The sequence below is a fragment of the Plectropomus leopardus genome, chromosome 17 (assembly GCF_008729295.1).
Source record: "Plectropomus leopardus isolate mb chromosome 17, YSFRI_Pleo_2.0, whole genome shotgun sequence".
In the NCBI taxonomy this organism is placed as follows: Eukaryota; Metazoa; Chordata; class Actinopteri; order Perciformes; family Serranidae; genus Plectropomus; species Plectropomus leopardus.
Window position 1 is genome coordinate 13965546 of NC_056479.1, and position 19973 is coordinate 13985518.

Consider the following 19973-nt stretch of genomic DNA (forward strand, 5'->3'; position numbering starts at 1 on the left):
ACATACTGCACATATTTTTGTAAAGCTTAAAGTCCTGTGAGCTTAAGAAGTAGAATACTTATTCAAAACAAATTTGAGTAATCTATCGTGCTCCGTCAAGATTGTATCCAAATGAAAAGTGATAAACTGTAATGCAACAACGTTCATTGACTCCTAAAGGGTTCAAAACTTGGTATTTGTCTAGGTAGTTTATTGTTAAGTGTAAGCATGGCAGGGCATACCAGACCACAATCTCTGTGCACAGCATTACAATGTAACATACATGCAGTACAGACAAATCCAAAGGAAAAATGACAGTATCCAATAATATAAACCGCTGCTCATTTGTGTTATTCACTCACTGCTCAGATGCAGTACAGTTGGTTTTTACTGTAGTGACATCTGCTGGTCACATCTGAATCCAGTCAGCAAGCAAAGTCTTTGGTGTGACTGTTGTTTTTGTTTTGTTTTGTTGTCTTTGTTTTTTAAGCAAACAGTAAAATTTGAAGTCTTGTATGAAGAAAACAAAATGCAGCGTCAAAAATGCCAATATACACAACACAATAGAATAGAACAGAATATGTCTTTGTTATTGTACAAGTACAGCGAAATTGAAAATTCAATCCTCACAGTGTAAAAACTATTTACTACTGAAAAGGTTAAAAAAAACAAAAACTACTAAACACATACTTTAAAAGAAGTATGAAATAAATAAATAAACAAAACAAATAATTAGCAGCCTCAAACGGGAGACACATTACACATACACATTCACATTCTGCAGGCATTGCAGAATGTGAATGTGAATGTGTGTGCTGCACCACAGCGGGATAGTTTCTGGACAGTGTGGGGTGAGTGTGTCTGAGCACAAAGGTCACTGAACCTAATGTGTTATTTTGTTGAATTATTAAGGATTCATTGTCTGCTTCTGCAGGTTATCTGGACCATTGCTCACAGACTCATCTGAATGTTGAGGGAATTGTTGTGATAAGGATCTATAAGGTTGGTATTTTTTCCCTTTTTTCCTATCAGCATATTAAATTTGGAATGAGAAATATTTTACCTTAACTCACAAAACTAAACAACACTAACGCTGAAACAATAATGCAGACTATCTCTATTGAAATATTATCCAAAGTGGTATTAGTTTCTAAACCAGGCACCTGCCTCCTCGATCCCCTACCAGAAAAACTTTGTAAAGATTTATGGCCATCTCTGGGACCTACAAGCTGAATATTGGCAATTTATCACTTACAAATGACACTGACACTGACACTGCTGTGGTTAAACCCCTACTTAAGAAACCACACCATCTCACCATTCTTCTAAAAGTTGTCTCAGCAACTTTTGGCCCATGTGTTTTGACCTTTTAGGTCTGCTTTCAGGGCCTGTCACTTATTTAGGTGGTGAATGATCCTTTGCTTACTATGGATTTGGATTCCCCTTTAGTGTTTCTATCACAGGATCTTAGTGCAAATTTTGGCACCATAGATCACTGTATACTCCGAGACCATCTGGAGAATCACTTTGGCATCTTTGGCTGGGTGCTTGCGTGTGTTAATTCTTACTAATGTGAAAAAACACTGCATGTTTCCTATAATAATTTTTCTGTACTACTTAAAATGTTCTTATTTGAAATATGGTGTTGCTCAAGGCTCTATGTTTGGTCCTCTGCTTATCTCTCTTTATATTTCACCTCTTGGCCAAATTATATGCAGTCATGAAGTTATTTTAAATTAGACTTCTGTCTGCCTGGATGTCTTATAATTTCATGCTCCTAAATTCTGATGGATCTGAGATGCTGATAAATAGCCCTGCAAAAATAGACAATGGTGTGATCAAGTAACAGTAACTCATAACAGCTGCGTATTGTCTCTACTCCCTTTCTGACATCAGACAGTCTGACTGTGTTGAGACCTTTAAATCCCAACTTAAAACTCATCTTTTCACCTTTAGTTAGTGGCTTATTATTCGATAACTTTGTTAGTAGTATCCTTCCGGCAAGTCAGTCTCAGTCTCAATGAATTCATTAAGTCTATAGTCGTTGTTTGTCTTGCGGACAAGGATAGAGTAAACTTTCTGAAAACCATTCCATTTCTCTAACCCTGTTTTTGTCCTACAAGCACATAAGTGTTCAAGCCTGTCTCTCTCCCTAGCTTCTCCTCCTTGTCCTCTCTTTTCACTCAGACATATCTGTGGTCGGTCATTGGATGTCCTGGGACTTCTCTCTCCTCCCTGGTTCTCTGTTCCACATTTCAGATGTTTTGGATCTTGATTTCCATTCAGCCTCCTCTATTGTCTCTGTTAGTTGCTTGTGGACATGTTTTCCTGGTCTCTCTCTCCCCCCATTGTGCCTTCCATATTTTTTTTACCCTTGTCAAAGTTTTCCTGGGAGGTTTTACCTTATTTGAGGTGAGGGGTCAGAGGGTGTCACATGCTGTACAGATTGTAAAGCCCCTTGAAGCAGCTTTGTGATAATGGGCTATATAAATAAAATATGACTTTGTACGAGATATACGTGTATTTATGTTACCTTTGATATAAATGTAGCAGTCATTTTGTAAATACACACATTATTTGGGGTTTCATATTAGGCCTATGACCATCCCCACTATGCCTTTTCCCCTTTAGTGCTTTAAAGAATATTATTTTGTAGTTTTGTTGCACAAACAAACAGTTCATGTCATTTGTAAGCCATTAGAGGGAACTGAATGTTTATGTGATTTTAGTCATTTTGCAGATTTGAAGTACTATAGTATATTTACAGTTATACTGATCAGCTTTTCTAATTCAGTAAAAGATCAGTTTGAATATACAGATACATCCTGAAAATATAATATAATATACATTTAGATACAGACAACATGTTCCTTCTGACATATGCTCCATTAAACCCAAGTGATTGCGCCTGAATGTTTAAGTCTACAAACATCCTTCAGTCACTAACATTAAGTGATCATAGTGATAGTGAATGCAAATAGATACACTCTCCAAGGGAGCTGTGCTGCTGAAATGCTACATCACCAATGGATAGATGTATACTGCTCTTTCAGTCCTAGCTTTAGTTTCTCACCAGCTGCTTGCCTCTCAGAGTTTTTTAATAACTTGGATTTCCGATCGACACTTTGGACATCTGTGTGTGGTAGATTTGAACTTATCGAGGCAGAAGGGAATGAAGCAACAACCAGCCACGCAGCTGCAAAAAAAAAGAAAGAACAGGAACAAAATAAAATGTCAACAAACCTGGACATGTATGACTATAACACCAATAGAAACAGACCAGACAAGGTATGATTATATCCTCATGCAAATATTTCACCATGCAGGATGAAGGGAACAGTTTTATACCCCATCAAAGCTGTCATGAAACACACCAGCCAGGTGACACTGCTGACAGAGGTAAAGGTCTCTGTCATGATGAACTGGTTGCACTCTGGACACTGTGTCTTGCATGGACATGGAGGAAGTTTTTCCAAGTCCAGAATCACTGTAGGGGCTGTCAAGAAAAAGTCAGTTGACATTATTTCGGTCACATTCCAGTGACACAAAGTTGCAGCTACATGAAGAAAGATATGACCGCAAAGGTAATAAAAGGAAAGGTTTTTCTTTTGTTTTCTTTTTTTTTGTAAGAGACTCTAATGTGGTAGAAAGTACTCTATCACAGTTTTTTTTAGATTAGATAACAGTTCACCAATTTGCCTCAAAACGGTATAAATGCATGTCTTGTAGATGATCAGTAAAATATTGGCAGCAGAGTTGCCATCATTGTACTGTTAATTTAACAGTTGCCCTGTTGTAATCTACATTACAGTGTTATTGTAATAATACCATGAAGTGCTGTTGTTTGCAGTAGACTGCTGACAGCAGGTTGTCAATACATTTCTTCTATAGTTTGCTTACCATAAGTGAAAACATTTCAACTTACCATAAACATCAGCTACATTGACAGAAATAAGGACAGTTACCAAAAGAAAAGAGTAATGTGACAGCAACACATGTGCGATGTGATGACAAACAAAAAAACAGGTAAAATTAGCATTTTTGAATGACTGACTCACCAGGGATATTAGGTGGATGCTCAACAAAGAAAACATTGTTGGGAGGATCACCAGGCACAATCTTCTCACTGGAGGTGAAACTGACCTCTAACAAACAGGGAAACAAAGTTACCACACAAAAATATGAAAATGAGTAATGATCTGCAGCAGTAATTTTGGACTCACCTTCCTTGCTACTGTTGATATCTTTGGCACTGAGGATGCTCTTGTGACTTTTTTGGAGCTCTAGCTTTCTTTCTGCCAGTTGTTTCAGTTTGTCATCAATGCTGTCAATCTCATGCTGACAAAAGGCTGCCTCCTCTGGTAGGAGAGTAACAACACACATATGACACAGCAGAGACAAAAAATGGAATATGCAAAAGACTTAAGATAGCCATTTCATTTTAATGTTGCAAATATCTGCCTCATTCTTGGGAATGTCTTTTGTAATTCACCTGTTTGTCCGAATTCAACGCGATTCTTCAACTCTTGAAATATGCACTGGATTTTTTTCCTTTCTAGAAGTTGTTGTCTCCTGACTGTAAGATGTTTCAGTTCAGTAGCTATCCTCTCCAGCTCGCTGTCTAAAGAAGTCATGATGGATGCTGAAAAGACAAGGGGAATAGTGGACTGTTTTTAGCCTATAGGTTGGATATTTGGATTACTGTATGTTTGGTGTAAATAGAACGAAAGCAGTGAAATGGGTATACATGTTTATATTGTGAGGGGCATCTTCTCAAAATAAAGACTGATTTTTAAAGTATTAATTCTACAATAGATAAATAATTTGATATGACAACTAGGATTTTAAAACTTAAACTAAAAACAAACAAATATCTGGATGGGATTATCCTGATGCAGTTTGGTTTAAGTGTTATCACTTGTGGTTACCAGCCTAAACTAGCAGGTTCAGAACCTAACTGTTAGCCTGCCCATGGCCGTGTTCATTGTCAAGGCATTGTGAAGATAGATAAGTATAAGGACACAGATGTCCATACTCAGCATTCATGTTGTTCGTATTTGTGAACATTTTCTGAAAGCTTACGCAAAAAATGGACAAAACAGTGCAGTACCCCCAGAAATTGTGGGGGCAGAGTAGCCAATCATTTATGCCAAACACTATGGACGCAACAAAGATTTTTTTTAAATGGTGTAACTTTTTGAGGAGAGGTCATGCAAGTTGTTCAGAAATTTTAAACATCTGTTATTACTTTGTCCGTGTGCACAAACAGTTACCACAGGGCAGCTTAAAGAGATTGGACAGGATTAGAGTCAATGCAAAGGAAAAGTTTTGATGCTGCACTTTTGTGCCCTGTAGTAGACATATCCATGCCAACGTAAAGGATGCATGGAAATATATGGGGAGTAGTAGTTACACTTGAAATGTTTGTATGTAAAGGTAGTGTAAATGAGCCTTTATGTGGTGACTGAGGAAGTCAGGTTACATAACATTTATATAAAAAGCACCACCCTATTCACCTCCCTCCATACATGGAGGGAGGTGAATAGGGTGGTGTATGGGTCAAAAAAGTACAGGATGTTCACCCAGCAGACCAGCGTTCATGTCTTGTGTAAAACCAAAAGTCAGTGTTGACCTATCTTAACTCCATAATGGATATCACGTAATGTGATAAAAAAAAAAAAAAAATCAAGCCAAACCATGGTGGGTTTTTTTTTCGTTTTGTTTTGTTTGTTTGTTTTTTTCTAAACCCAACCACACACTGTTAATGCCAAACATAACAAAACTGTTCCCATCACTTAACAAGGGTATTCTTACTATTTGGTGGAACAGGACCCTGCTAACACATATCTAGAAATACTAATAATGCCGGTTTAATGGAGTGATATTATTCAACACGGAAATTCAAATAGGATGCTTTTTTTCCCCACAGGTATCATTTGCATATTTCTCTCCCATCTGTGATATGAACCATGGACATGTTTCATGATTAAAAGAATGTCAGCAGACTAAAAGCATGTTATGTCTGCCATGTCATTTATATGTATATATGTATGTATGTATATGTGTATATATATATATATATATATATATATATATATATATATATAGAGAGAGAGAGAGAGAGAGAGAGAGAGAGAGAGAGAGAGAGATGATAATACATTTTTTTGCATATCAATACATCAAATCATGCTTTAAAGACTCCTCAATGGCATTTTAAGGTGGTTGGTAACAAAATATACTAAATATTGGGCTAAGCACTGTTTTTCCTCCAAAAAAAAATTAAAGCAACAATTAAATAAAAACATAAATAAAATTCTGGTTTGGAATGTGAAAAAAGGCCAAAACAATAATATAGACTTGAATTTACAAAGCAACACACAACACAAATCTCCAACTGTACCTGCATTGTACTTACAACCACACTGTCATCATAAACATTACTCCAACATCTCAGCTACAAACTTTAAAAAGTCCTATATAAACTGTAATTAAGAGAATATTATATTAACGAACCAGTGTGAATTACCGTTTATCCTCAGCAGCTCCTAGTGTATCCTGTGCAGGTAACACCCAAACCGGCTCAACAAGGACATGTATTGTTCAGTTATACCAGGGAATATTCAAATCATCAGGATACCGCTGCCTTCTCTGGAAAATGTGATGGGATGCTCTTGTTGAGATGCAAGCAAAACACACACAAAATAAAAGCAAAATATTGGAAAATATTTTAATGTTTAAAGGCAACTACACAAAATCACCACACACTGGCAATAAAACAGCTCCAGATATTTTATTTACATTAAGGTTAAGATAGCCTTTATTGGTTCACACACCTGGGAAATTCACTTGTTACAGTGGCTCAGTGCAACATTAAACACAGAATATCAAATATAAAGAAATATAAAAAAGGAGAATATCAAATATGAACAAATATAGAAAAGGAGAATGCAGCTATTAAAAATGATTGAATTTAACAACTATTAATTCAATTTAACAACTTAAGCTATGATTTGAATTTGACAACTAACAACTTTACGTGTAGCTTTTTTGAGAAGTAGCTCAGTATGTTATGTGCACAGCAATATCACGTCATGACTGCCCAAAAACACTTTAAAGTAAAACAAGTCATACAATCAAAAAGACTTTGTGAAAGTCATTTCAAGTCTGTAGCATCAAACTGGTGTTTTTCTTCCTCAATGTGAGCAACTGTGAAACTTCACTTTTTCCTGAGTCTCTTCATGAACGTCACTTCATCTCTGTTCCTGATCCCGTAGCTAAAGGAATACAGAACGGGGGGTAAATCATCCTGATGATAACAGTATCACAAGAAAAAAAAAAGTTTCTTATTTTACACTCTTACTCTTTAAGTCTCATCTTGTCATCCTCAAGCTTTTCCCCTTGAAATATCAACTGATACGTTCTCCAAACATATCTCCTGTGAAAAAAAATTAATAAACACTGGCAATTGGTTTGGCCGTTAAAAACAAACTTAAATCATTTTTATCTTCTTGTGTTTGTGTTTTGTGTTTTTACCAGCTGACGTGTTTCACTCCGCCTTCACGCTGTTGTTTCAGCTCCATGAATCTGCGAATGGCTTTCTTCAGGTCAAGGACGCTGGCATTTTGGACGACCACTATGGCTTAGGTAGGAACATTTTTTTTCAAATAATGGTTAATAAAAATAAAAATAATAAAAATAATTAACTATAAAACATATATGAATATAACATGCTATAATATTATGCTTCAAAATGAAACAACAAAACAATCTCAACACTTACGCATTATCTCGCCATCTGCCTTTAAAACCCTCACAGTCATCGCCTGGCCGTACTCCAAAGCAATCTGAGAATTTACCTCCTCCAGAGTCACCTAGAGATAAAGATGATCAAATTTAGGGAAGATGTAAAGAACAACAGAGATTCTGACAAACTTGTTTCGTTCAATACAAATGTTTAACATGATATTTTGTATTTTTTGTACCATCATCGGAGGGGCCTTGAATGAAAAGATTGACCTGTAAAAAAATAGGTAAAACTTTGACCTGTAGTAAATGATCTTCAAAAATTGGACACAGTGCTGAAATAATCATATAAGCATTTCATTAATATAAAATAACTGTCAGTTGTAGCCATAATTGCAGTCAATTACAAAAAAACTATTTTATAGTACTACAATGTTATAAAAATTCATAGTTTTTTTTTTTGTTTGTTTGTTTGTTTTTTCAAACAGGTCACATTTCTGCAGAAAAAAAAGTCTTGACTTTATTAGGAAGACTTGGAAAGAGTGGAGACTGGGAAACTGATTTATCCAAGTTTGAGCATTTCCAAACCAGATAAATTAAAATGCATCCGTTCGTCATGTTTAGAGATATCTAAAGAAAGATTCAATAAAACCTTGGTGTGGGTACTAGGCTACTGTATGATTTAAACGTGATATTTATGAGTTTTTACACTTACTATTTTTCACACGCAAAAATCATCATCACAGACAGTGAATGTAAAGTGCATCATGGACAGATCATACCAACCTGTATGGGCAGATCACAGAGTAAAGGATCCTGCACCAGCCGCGCCAGCCCCTCCTCGAAAATATCCAGGATCTCTGAGTGAGGAAGAGCCTCCTCGTCTTCCTCCTCCTCAGCATCTAAAGCTGCCATCTCTGTCATGTTCTCCTTTTCCACCTCTTCAGTCTTCACAGACTGTCCTCCTCCTGCAGCGTCCTGACTCTGCTCCTCCATCAGCAGGCACGGAAGTCAGTCAACAAACCCGGACTGTTTACACTGGTCAAAAAATGCATAAACGAAGTCAAAATACTAACACTTTTATTTAGCGAATGCAAGTGACAAACATTTTCTACTGTGAACTATTTCGCTGCGAGAATCCATGAAGTAAACAAACTATGTGTACAGTAAAAATTACACACCCGAAGGCAACTGTGAAACAATATGGTTCCGCTTAGTAGACGAAAAGTCAGATAACATTTTAGTAATTTATCAAGCACACAAATATTGGCCTTTAAAATATGACTCACCTTTGGTAACATTTTTGGGCACTGTTGTTAAATGAAAATAAAGCTAGTTCTTCGTTATGTTTCGTTTCCGACCGAGTGATAAAAACGGTAGCACATACTTTCATCAGCCACTTCCGTCGCTCCACATGGACCAAACAAACTGTGAACGGCAGGGAAACTAAAAAAATATCTTGCTGTGTTTAATAGAGCGCTCATATTGAATCTTTTATTTGAGTTTGTAGCTGTTAGCTACACATATTTTATAATTTAACATGCTTCTTTTTTGTCCAACCTGCGGAAATGTTCTAATTGTCGAGGAAGGTCAGAGGTGCATGAGATTCGCCTGCAACACATGTCCGTATGTACACAACATCACAAGAAAGGTGAATCAAAGCAGTGTTTGCAATCAGTGTTATAGTCTACGTTTTGTATTTTAGACAAAGACGCTGCTCTTGGCTCTTTGTGTGTTTGATGTATTTTTTTTTCTGCAGGTAAATAACAGGAAGTATCCCAAACTGAAGGAGGTGGATGATGTTCTTGGTGGAGCTGCAGCTTGGGAAAACGTGGACTCAACTGCTGGTAAGTGACATTAAACGAATAAGCGGTGTGTAGATTTGAGTTTATCGCTGTTTAAGAGGCCAGTGACCTTGCCTTGATTAATCTGAAGTGTGTGTTTTCTGTCAATTCAAAAACCTTCAATTGTCTCTGGCGTAAAATGCATATAATTTGTTTTGGGGGTTGGCTGATATTGTTTTTCAGGGAGGATACGGAAATCAGTTATTTATAGTTAATAACCGATATTTGGAACCGATATGCATTTTCAATAAAAATGAACATTTTTCTGTCAATATTAAGAATTTGGAATATATCAAACTTCAGCACAAAATTTTATATAATGCCTCTGTTTAATCAATCGTCATTTCATCATCATATACAGCAAGTGACCACCAATAAAATTAATTAATTAAATTGTGCAAAGAAAGTGTCAGCATGGGAGGAACTTTTACTTTGTAAAACCAGGAGGAGTATCAGGAAGGAATATCAGGTGTGTATATATATATATATATATACACACCTGATATTCCTTCCTGATACTCCTCCTGGTTTTACAAAGTAAAAGTTCCTCCCATGCTGACACTTTCTTTGCACAATTTAATTAATTAATTTTATTGGTGGTCATTAAAATAAAACACCAATACAGATAATCGGCAAAATTCCAAACATCAGCTCCTATTATCTCCCAGGCTGGTAATCTGTCGACCCTTAATTTGTATTATTCCTCCGAGTTTTTGAACAGGTCTTATGTCAAAGACTGTTGCCCCATCAATATGTATTTCCCCCGATCTCAACCTGAACCAATCCCTTACAATTAAAATATTTAAATTATTGGAATTTCCTCTGTATTTATCCAAGATCTATGCAGTGTCGTCATTAACACTTAATGAGCAATTTGTTCTTCTGAGAAGAAAATAGGACATACAAATGAAAGGCCCAGCTTCTGTTTACAGTCTGATTTAGACATTTAAAGGAAACGTGTGTACGATTTAGGGGAATTAAGTGGCGTCTAGCAGTGATGATTACAGTGTGCAAACAGCTGAAACTTGAAAGTTTCTTCAGTGTTCATTGTTCAGGAGGTTTTTTATTGGGAGCTGAATTATCTGCAGAGTTCTTTTCCTTCCCAAAACAATGGACTACATGTTTTAAATCAATTAAAACACTGAATGAAGCACTTTCAAGTTACAAATCCATGTTCCTCATACGCTGTTTGTCATGGTCACAGACGAGCGGCTTGTCCAGTGCCAATTTATGTGTGCTCACCTATTTTCCCTGATAACTCCACATAGATCTCCTCTTTTTATGGCTCTTGTAAAAACAAAAATGACCTTATTTAGAGCAGGTGTTTGTTTTTTTACGCTCTGGTACTACTGTGGAAACATGGCACTGCAACATGGTGGACTCTGTGGACAAGGACACGCTCCCTCTGTAAATATAAACAGTTCTTTCTCAGTTAACAAATACAATTATTATTTTCAGGTTTTTAAACACTAAAGAAAAAATACTAATTATATTCCATTTCTGCCAATATACCCCCCAAAATCCTACACACTGGACCTTTTAGCAGCTCAGCCTTTTGCCATGTTATGGATATTTGATATTCAAATTGAACAACACACAAGTTTATGACACTGGGCTTTATTGTGTGTGTAGGTGCATGTCTGTACACCCAGTCTACCATCAGCTGCCAATAAAACTCAAAGGGAAAGTCTTCCTAATGTCGTTAGAAAATTCATTAGATAAGCATTATTTAGTCGCTCATATAGAACATCGGGTAAAATTCCTGCTTTATATAAAAGATTACAGCTTGTGCTGTCTTGCTTTTGTCACCTTAGGCAAAAAAAAGTGATGATATAAATAATCTATAACTGAACCATCTGTACAACAGACCTTTCACACTAATCTCATATTTTCTGAATTTAAACTATCTTGCACCCTAGAATCTGGCTGCATCCATTATGTTTTAAAATGAACAAATTAAATATTAGTTGTAATGACAGTTTTTCGAATGACATAAAACCTCAAACATTTCTCACTGTCGGAAACACTGGTGCCATAAGAGGTGTGCGTTATTCTGCATTTCGTTTTCGATTATCACAACGTATTTTTATGCCGTGCCGTCAGCAATAACTGTGGTTGCAGTCATCATGTTATGGGCTCGTCTGTCTGTCCAACTCATTCTCAACGCAGTATCTCAAGTACGCCTTTAAAGAGCTTCTTCAAATTTAGCACAAACGTCCACTTGGACTCAAGAATGAACTGGTTAGAATTTGGTGGTCAAAGGTTAAGGTCACGGTGACCTCACCAACCATGTTTTTGGCTATAATTCATGAATGCATACGCTAATCATGACACATTTCACACAAATCTCTTATAGGATAACATGATGAAGTGATATTTTATATCTAAAATGTCAAAGGTCAACCTTATTGTGACATCACAATGTTTTGCAAAAACACCTCAGGTCATTATTCAATGTCATAAATCAGGAACAGAAGTTGAAATATTCGGTCCAACACCAAACTTGAAACTTAGATGACTGTATAGATTAGTGCTGTTGGGAGAAAAATACAATTCTAGCTTTTTAATTATATATGTGTTGTTTCTATGTTTTTACTTAAAATGTAACCGTTTGTGCATCTTTACAAATAAATCTTATATCTATTCATAATAATTGTTTTGCACATCAAATTGTACAAAAACTCCTGGGGTGTTTTTTTTCCCTTTGCGTTGGATTGCACTGTTGAACCTTCTAGTACAATCTCGTTCCTCGAGTGTCTGTTTTACTTGGCAGAGCTACTGCGATTTTTAAGCAAACCTTCACTTGTATAGTGGCGACTGCACGCACACAGATCTGGATTTATTTTTCTTGGCCACGATTCTTGTATTAATGTGAATATCAATCATGCAAGCTTTTGCAGCTGCGGGGTCTTAAACACGTCTGCGCTTTTACAAAGTATAAACCAAATATGGCCACCCCAGATCTTGTGAGTGTGTGTGTATCTTTTCACAGAAACCTGTCCAAAGTGTGAGCATCCTCGGGCGTATTTCATGCAAATTCAGACCAGATCAGCCGATGAGCCGATGACGACTTTCTACAAATGCTGCAATGCCCAGTGTGGACACAGATGGAGGGACTGAAACCTTAACACAATTGTAATGTATTTAAAGTTTATGCAGCAAAGACACTCATACCTTATCCTTCATTTTTGAGCCTATATTTAATGTCAACAGGCTCTGGTAGATTTGGAAACTCTTCCAGTGTTTTCCAATTGGTGCAGTTTCGTTTCTGTGTGTTCGCTCAGCTGAGGTTCATTTTTGTTTTTTGTGGTTTCGGATGATATTTAAATACAGTGTTCACTGACATAAGCAGAGTTCATTTTCTAAATAACATTAAAATAATCTGAATGACAAAAAAAAAATCATGTTCTGATTTTTATTGATAAAATAGTACCTGTATACAACAGTCAAACAAATTTTTGACTTACATCGTTATACATATCACAGACATTTAGAGAGCAATGCAGACCAGCATTATCCACAACAATGGCATACAGTACTTCGTATTTAAAGTTCAATGCAATCCTTCAACTCAAAATTCACTTTCTTGCACAGTTTAGCTAGCCTCAAGGAGAAAAATCAAATCAAATGCGCATAGTGTTCAGGAACTAGCCAGTGAGAATTACTTGTTTGGATGTGTGGCTCATGCAGACAAACTGCACTTTGTGAGTGACGGTGAACGACAGCTCGGGCATGCTGTGGTGGCCATACAAATGGTCCTTCATTGTTAGTAATCTCAATGGAATCACAATGTCATTTTGCAGGATGTCTGATACAATCATTGATTTGAAGCTTGTTCCTAGCAGAGTTCACTATTTAGTATTAGTCGAAAGACAGTGGTATTCATTATCTAACATGCATCTGAGCAATGTGGGTATTCTTAAGGGGCTGATGCCATATTGGGAGGTTTACAGGCTAAACCATGTTCTGTGATGATGATGGTGCCACCGCCCCAAATTGTTTGCCAACATACCGTTCTAGAGAGAGGACACTAGATTGCAAAGATGTTGCTTAGTGCATCTTCACCAGTAACAGTGAAAATGTCAGCTCTACTTTAAGTCTACTACAATCATACACTACTTTTAATTTGACACTAAGTCCTCTATGTCCAAATCTCTCAAAGACTAATGACAGCTGAGGTTAATTGTGTTTATGAATGCATCAGTGGGGGGGAATTGAATTCCAACTTAAAGTGCTTGGCTTTATTGTCAAAATTAAATAACCATAGACAGAGGGCAATAACTGTAAATCACTCAACATTTTGTGACTACTGACTGAAGCCCAGAAGATTAATAAATATAGCAAGTAACATCTTGGGCATTCCCAAACAAGCAAATACATCAGTCTATCGAGCTAAAAATGGTTCGTAAGTGTGCTCACATTCAAAAAGGGATCATGATAAAAGGAAAAGCTAGATCTGTTAGAACATAATGATCAGACATGGACAAAAATGTTCACAGTTCTTAATATTAATTTCGTAAAATACTGGATAAAATATTTGAAATAAATATGAAAAAAACAAGAAAGCTAACCCAGCATGTTTGACTTCAGTATGTTTGCTTCTCAGCAAGATTCACAGATGAATTTAAATAAATAAAGTGACCATTTTCACAGCTTTCTCTAACTGAGGTTGTCTATCAGATTTTTTTTTTTTTTTAAACCATTAACATGCGTAACGTCACAAGCTTTATCTCCCAAGTTTTCATACAGGATCAGATGCACCTGTGTGCAAGCTGCCTATCCATCTCTGTGGATGCTTTTGTGCCTTACATCCTCTGTAGTTCAGTGAGATTTGTACATTTCAAATGCATGTTAATACATGAAAGAATTATGCTGAAAGATATATACAATACATATTCTGTGAACTAATGAGAAAACTGCACTTACAATGTAAGAGGGCTACACAACACTTTGCAAAAATGGGAGGAAAAAAGCCTGTCACTACCAGCAGGAGGAGCTGTGAGTTTGTGTGTGTGTGCATGTACACGTCTCTGTAGCATACAGCTGTCAATGGTTAGCATATACGCTTGTATGTGTAGATGTAGCCCTTACAGTAAGGGCAGGTGTGTGTCACATCCTTGAGGTCATCAATCAGACAGGGAATCAAGCAGCAGCCAAGATCACACCTGAAAATAAGGATCAGAATCAAAAGTTATTTATTGCAAATTTACACCTGCACGTGGTTAGAAATGTTAGAATGTTTAGAAAAGTAAACTATACTTTTGTCTGAACATGCAGACATGTGGAGCATTTGTGTCAGCACACACAAAAAGAGCAACTGTTAAAGCCCATGTATTCAAAGTGCCTGCGGACAGGCAACGTGTGCGTGTTCTACCGGATTTGAAAGAGGTGAAAACGTGTCACTAAAGGCATAGAAGTCAGGGACAGCTCTGTTTGCAAGATACAGGATAAACTTGCTTCCTGAATCAAGAGCATGTTAGTAAACTCTTTTGACTCCAGATCTCTGTATATCATATCTGTACACTTTAATTTGCATGTCAAACCATAAACAGGTGAAACCTCTTTGCATATTTGCTGAGAACAGGCTGAGTGTGAACTTACAAGACAGTGTAAAGGCATGATCATGAGTTTGAGTTCTATATTCTGGCTCATAGTGCTTTCGTACGCAGATTTAAATACATCTAAACATGATTATTCAAGATCATTATTCCACCAAATATAATCCTATTTGAAACAAATATTTCAAAAGTAAAAATCTAAATAGTCTTAATTTTTTTTTGAAACAGGAAAAGTATCAGATGGTTTATGGAAAATACACAATACGCCTCCTTTATAGTGGCTGGTAGATTTTCTTCACACAACATCCAAAAAACAATCTTACTCTAGTGAGTGGCTAATAAAATTTGAACATTAATTTGCCATTTCACCAGCGTAGGGGTCAGGGTCACACCAATGATGCTACAAATCCCATCTCAAACAACTTCTGACTAACCTTTATCAGTCTTCTACTTACCCTACGAAGAAGCAGAAGAGGCAGAAGAGTGTGTTCATGAGGCCGACGTCGTGGGAGATGCGGGTGACGATTGCCTGCTGGCAGTGCGGACACACAGTCTGCACCGGTGAGGTCTGGAACATTTCCCCCTGCAGTACGGTCACAGTGGTGGCTGCTCCTGGAGGAGCCAGGACGGTCGCTGTGTGACCTCCCATGTGGACAAAGTGACTGGGACCAGGGCCCATCTGTCCTGGCATCGGGTGAGGATAGTGACCAGGCGGAGGAGGGTAGGGGCCACCTGTACACAAGGTAATGACACTTGATATATTGTACTGTGTATAGATTTAGGCACAGACTAACTTGTCCTGATAAGGTGATCCTTATAATTGAGTAATTTATCAGTTTGCTTACAGTAACGAACAAATCAATGTCTTGTGCAACCATAAAGCTTTAATAAGAGATAACAATGAATTCAGTAGTATAGCCAAAACCCACTGAGAATCAACATACGACATCGCAGCCCTATTAAGCTTTTAGTTATTCTATACTGTCTTTTTGGTTTTCAGGCTCCTGTCAACTGAAACTGCAGCCAAGGCCAAAGAAATACATTAAAGAATGTTGGCGAGCCAGATGTTGCACTGAGGTCGTTGATGGACTGAACCTGGGTTTGACTGGACTGAGATAAAACGTGAGTAACTTATGGAATTACATCACCTCACATGGCCAAGACTATGACTTGGAATGAAAGCTAATTTAACTTTATTTGCCAAATATGTTTCCATCAACTTGTTTTGATCCTTGCTGCGTAGCGTTATACATGTGTCACCTTGTGGCGGTGGAGGCATTGGCATGGGCATAGGCCCTTCTCCAGGTACATGTGGGGGAAGGAAGCCTGGCTGTGGGGCCTCATAGGGTGGAGGGCCGTAGTCTGGAGGTAAGGGCTGTCCCTGTATTGGAGCATTTCTTACTGAAAGAGAAAGAAAAAATGGCATTGAGGACAGGTGTACACAGTTTTGAGTATGAGTCAACAAATGCAAAGAATCCTTACTGCAATATTCAATCTTAAAAGTGGATATTACACAATGCACCTTCTATTTAAACGCTTGCAGCGCTTATATTAACTGGCGTTGTGGTTAAAGTTTGGTTAAAGTCTTTGCAGTAGCTTGCACTGTACTTAAAAGTAGTGCAGGGAGGACGACGGGTCAGCTGCACTACTTGATTATCACAATGTATTCAAAACTGAATTTCTTCTTTGTGAGGGTTTCTAGGTTAGTGAATCAGAGGTCTACTTTCTACCCAAATGGATGAACTATTTTTAAGTCTCCATAGTGACAGTTTGCTCAAGCCACGATTAAAATTTGGTCACACACTGCATCTGTGAGGGCCTTTTACGATCACAACAGTCTTGCATGATTAGTTTTATTACCAGGCTGTCCATTCTTCTCCTCAATGAGTGGGGCACTGGGACCTCCAGGGTACGGAGGAGGAGGATCACTGGACATACTGGCCGGATGTCTGTATAGGGAAAGGGGTTGGACACGGTGCTCCCCTCACAACTCTCCTGTGGACTTTTATTCTGCAAGAGACAAAACAAACCCACATGCACAGTTTGAGTCTTGAGGCTCATTATTGTCCGACACAGACTTTTACTAAGTCATAAAATGATCCGACAACAGTCAGAGAGGCTAATGAAGTACTTGGTGGAACTGCTGATGTCAGTCTGCACATGTACTGCAAGTTTCAGAGCAACTGAGTGAAATGCAGTGAAGTTTTAAGCAACTCTTTGATGAAAAGCAGAGACTTTTGTTGCCTTGATATATTGGAGCACTGCCTGATACGACAGAGTGAGAAACAAATTGAGACAACAAACAAGTGTGTTTGATTAAAGGATTAAGTGAGCTGTATTAATATACAAAGTTATTCGTTAAATTTTAGGGTAAATATTATGTTGTGATCGCTTGCTCACGCTTTTTAAGTAAAATGCACCCTTCAGTGGCCTGTTTTTGTTCAAGTTTCATAAATTCATGTAAATATGTTGGTGGAAACTATACTAGGACAGGATGCTAATTCAGTTGACAATCCAGAGTTATGGGAAGTTATTGGAAGTAAAGAAAACATTAATAAAGTTTTAGCTCAAGTTTCAGTAGGAAGCATGACTTTTCCTCTGACTAAATATCGCATGTCATGGCTGAATTCAACATTCAACAAATGTCTCTGAATTTTGTTTTTTTGTCTTTTACAGTGAAGTCTGTACTTTTATTTGACTATGATGATGACTTAAGAGAGCGACAGGGAAATTTGAACACAACAAAGTACAGCACTGTGTAACTGTATGTCCTGTGTGGCTCAAAAATGTGAGAGTGGTTAGAATGTTAGTGAGAAAAAATATTTTTGCAAGAAAAAAATGAGGCTCTTTCAGTTGTCATCTATTAAGTCAGACACTATTCCACAGAACTTTAAAATGTGAGAGAAACATGAAGCTATAGTTTTTTAAATTTGTGTATGACCCTACATATCCTAAATATAAGTCTACAGGGGTTCAATTACAGAATAACCCTATAGCAATGCAATAGCTGTGAAACAGACACTGCATATGTAAAACTCTGAGACTGTGTCAGTGAGGTGGTGCTGCCTCTCTGTGGTTACGTCCGAGGCTTAAAAACTGCTGTGAAAACAAGTGATAAAGTACAGTACTGGGAAATTTTGGTGTGGTAATATTGTATCAATACATGGACAACAAGTATTTTTTTTATTCAATAAATGATTAATATTGCAAATTACGATTAAACTATTGCTTGCTTACTAAAATAATACGATTAATTGCTTTTTCAGTCAACTAGATACATTTTGGTTCAATAAACATTACTGAAGTAAGATAAACAGTCTAAAAAATCTTTTGAAGTAAAACAGACCACTTATTTCTTTTAAGGACATAAATAGAAGTTAAAGAGGAAATACACTGCAATATAAGTGTCACTTTAGTCAGCATATTTCCAAACGTTTAAAATCGTGACTGAAGTATGATGATAATATTTTATCGTAAGGGCCTCTGGTGATTTCCACCCCTTCTGAGGCTATAATGTGTAAAATGTGGGTAGAACCTAAAACATTCAGTGATGAATAGGCCCCTGACAGATGTGTCCAACTGTCAACACATTACTAAATACGCTACTAATGAGAAAATATATATATATATATATATATATATATATATTTACCTGCTAATGGGAAAAGAAAGATGTGGAAAATCTGCCACAACCTGAAATATGACGAAAATGTTAGATACTTTAACAATGTACATCTACTAAGATAGGCAACAAAATAACAAAACGACTGCACTGCTCAGATTTAATGGTTTATGATTCATTTAGTAATTTTCAAACACAACAATATTGCTAGGTTGCCCCAAAATATGTATTTTCTCAGCCTCAACACAACTACACCATGTCCTCATTTAAATAAAACCCAGCTGAGTGACACCAAAATGAAAAACACAAGTGAAGCACCACCGCGATTGTTTGTGTGAGGTGCTTGTTAGAAAACAAACACCCCCATTACAGTTTTTTATTTAGCATTTCTGCTATATTGATGCTAACGCTCCTCAGCTAACCAACTAGCTAGCCCCGTTGTTGTTGTAATCCTTCCCATAGATGTGATCCTTGCCCAGATAATCCAGCTCAGAGCTACTTGCACAACTAACCATGAATAACACAGTTACGCAATACAGGCCAGCGTAAACCAGCAGTGATGTTAACTTGAATTAGGGCGCGAATCTAATACAAGTTTATCTCACATTATTATTTACGTTGATTGACACGGTGGCTAACGGAGATAATGCGGACTGGTGTTAACGCTACTAGCGTTGGCTAACTGGCAGATCGCAGATTATTTATCCCACCTAGCTCTTGTAAGCAGGTTAGAGAGCGATCGGCAGTGGGTGATTGTTGGTGCTCGGCTGGTTGAGTAACTTGGAGGACAAGGGTGTGTTTGTTTAACTAAAGCGGAGCATGTTTGCTAGCTGTCGTCAGCTGACGTTAGCTAGCGTCGCCATTCTGGGCACAGAAACAACGGACCGAAGATAATTCTCGAAATATGTAAATTAACTGACTAAACTTCTGCACCACTGCGGTACACTGTTTACGGTCGCTACTACGATAATGCAGCTGTCAGTGTGATGAAAGACAAATTACCTGATATTGAGAGAAACGCAGCCTGCTCGCCGTGTAACTGAAGTTGTTAAACGCTCTTCTTCTTTTTTCTTCTTCTTCTTCTGTGGTGTTTAATGGCGCTTGGTATCCTAAGAGTCACATTACCGCCACCTACTGGATTTACCACAAGGCACAGTAATAACGATAGTAATATTATTATATATTATTGTTTATGGTATTTATAATGTTCTGATTGTACTATATACG

General features: G+C 37.3%; 4 protein-coding genes and 1 long non-coding RNA gene across 6 annotated transcripts; 2 read left to right on the forward strand and 3 right to left on the reverse strand.

Moving 5' to 3' along the window:
* Positions 1 to 353: 353 nt before the first annotated feature.
* LOC121956643 lies at positions 354 to 2240 on the forward strand. The gene is made up of 2 exons (XR_006106711.1): positions 354 to 981; positions 2167 to 2240. It is a non-coding gene; the product is annotated as an uncharacterized LOC121956643 (long non-coding RNA).
* Positions 2241 to 2576: 336 nt separating this feature from the next.
* On the reverse strand, positions 2577 to 6530 carry LOC121956641. Its single transcript, XM_042504976.1, has 6 exons — positions 6493 to 6530; positions 4472 to 4621; positions 4203 to 4337; positions 4038 to 4124; positions 3328 to 3475; positions 2577 to 3175 (listed from the first exon to the last, which is right to left on the reverse strand). The coding sequence occupies exons 2-6, from the start codon at positions 4611 to 4613 to the stop codon at positions 3067 to 3069; spliced, it is 621 nt and encodes a 206-aa protein (XP_042360910.1). The 5' UTR covers positions 4614 to 4621; positions 6493 to 6530; the 3' UTR covers positions 2577 to 3066.
* A 221-nt stretch (positions 6531 to 6751) lies between these two features.
* snrnp25 (small nuclear ribonucleoprotein 25) lies at positions 6752 to 8913 on the reverse strand. The gene is made up of 5 exons (XM_042505749.1): positions 8509 to 8913; positions 7760 to 7850; positions 7513 to 7618; positions 7340 to 7414; positions 6752 to 7253 (listed from the first exon to the last, which is right to left on the reverse strand). Exons 1-5 carry the CDS (start codon positions 8716 to 8718, stop codon positions 7196 to 7198), a joined length of 540 nt encoding a protein of 179 aa, XP_042361683.1. The 5' UTR covers positions 8719 to 8913; the 3' UTR covers positions 6752 to 7195.
* Positions 8914 to 9120: 207 nt separating this feature from the next.
* polr3k (polymerase (RNA) III (DNA directed) polypeptide K) lies at positions 9121 to 14229 on the forward strand. Its single transcript, XM_042505466.1, has 3 exons — positions 9121 to 9373; positions 9482 to 9569; positions 12559 to 14229. The coding sequence occupies exons 1-3, from the start codon at positions 9263 to 9265 to the stop codon at positions 12684 to 12686; spliced, it is 327 nt and encodes a 108-aa protein (XP_042361400.1). The 5' UTR covers positions 9121 to 9262; the 3' UTR covers positions 12687 to 14229.
* On the reverse strand, positions 12968 to 19823 carry cdip1 (cell death-inducing p53 target 1). Of its 2 annotated transcripts, XM_042505464.1 has the most exons (6): positions 19749 to 19806; positions 18777 to 18817; positions 16985 to 17134; positions 16385 to 16525; positions 15580 to 15856; positions 12968 to 14731 (listed from the first exon to the last, which is right to left on the reverse strand). In XM_042505464.1, exons 3-6 carry the CDS (start codon positions 17058 to 17060, stop codon positions 14620 to 14622), a joined length of 606 nt encoding a protein of 201 aa, XP_042361398.1. In that variant the 5' UTR covers positions 17061 to 17134; positions 18777 to 18817; positions 19749 to 19806; the 3' UTR covers positions 12968 to 14619. The 2 variants fall into 2 exon arrangements, with proteins under 2 accessions (XP_042361398.1, XP_042361399.1); XM_042505465.1 differs by lacking the exon at positions 18777 to 18817 and having other exon boundaries at positions 19749 to 19823.
* Positions 19824 to 19973: the final 150 nt, after the last annotated feature.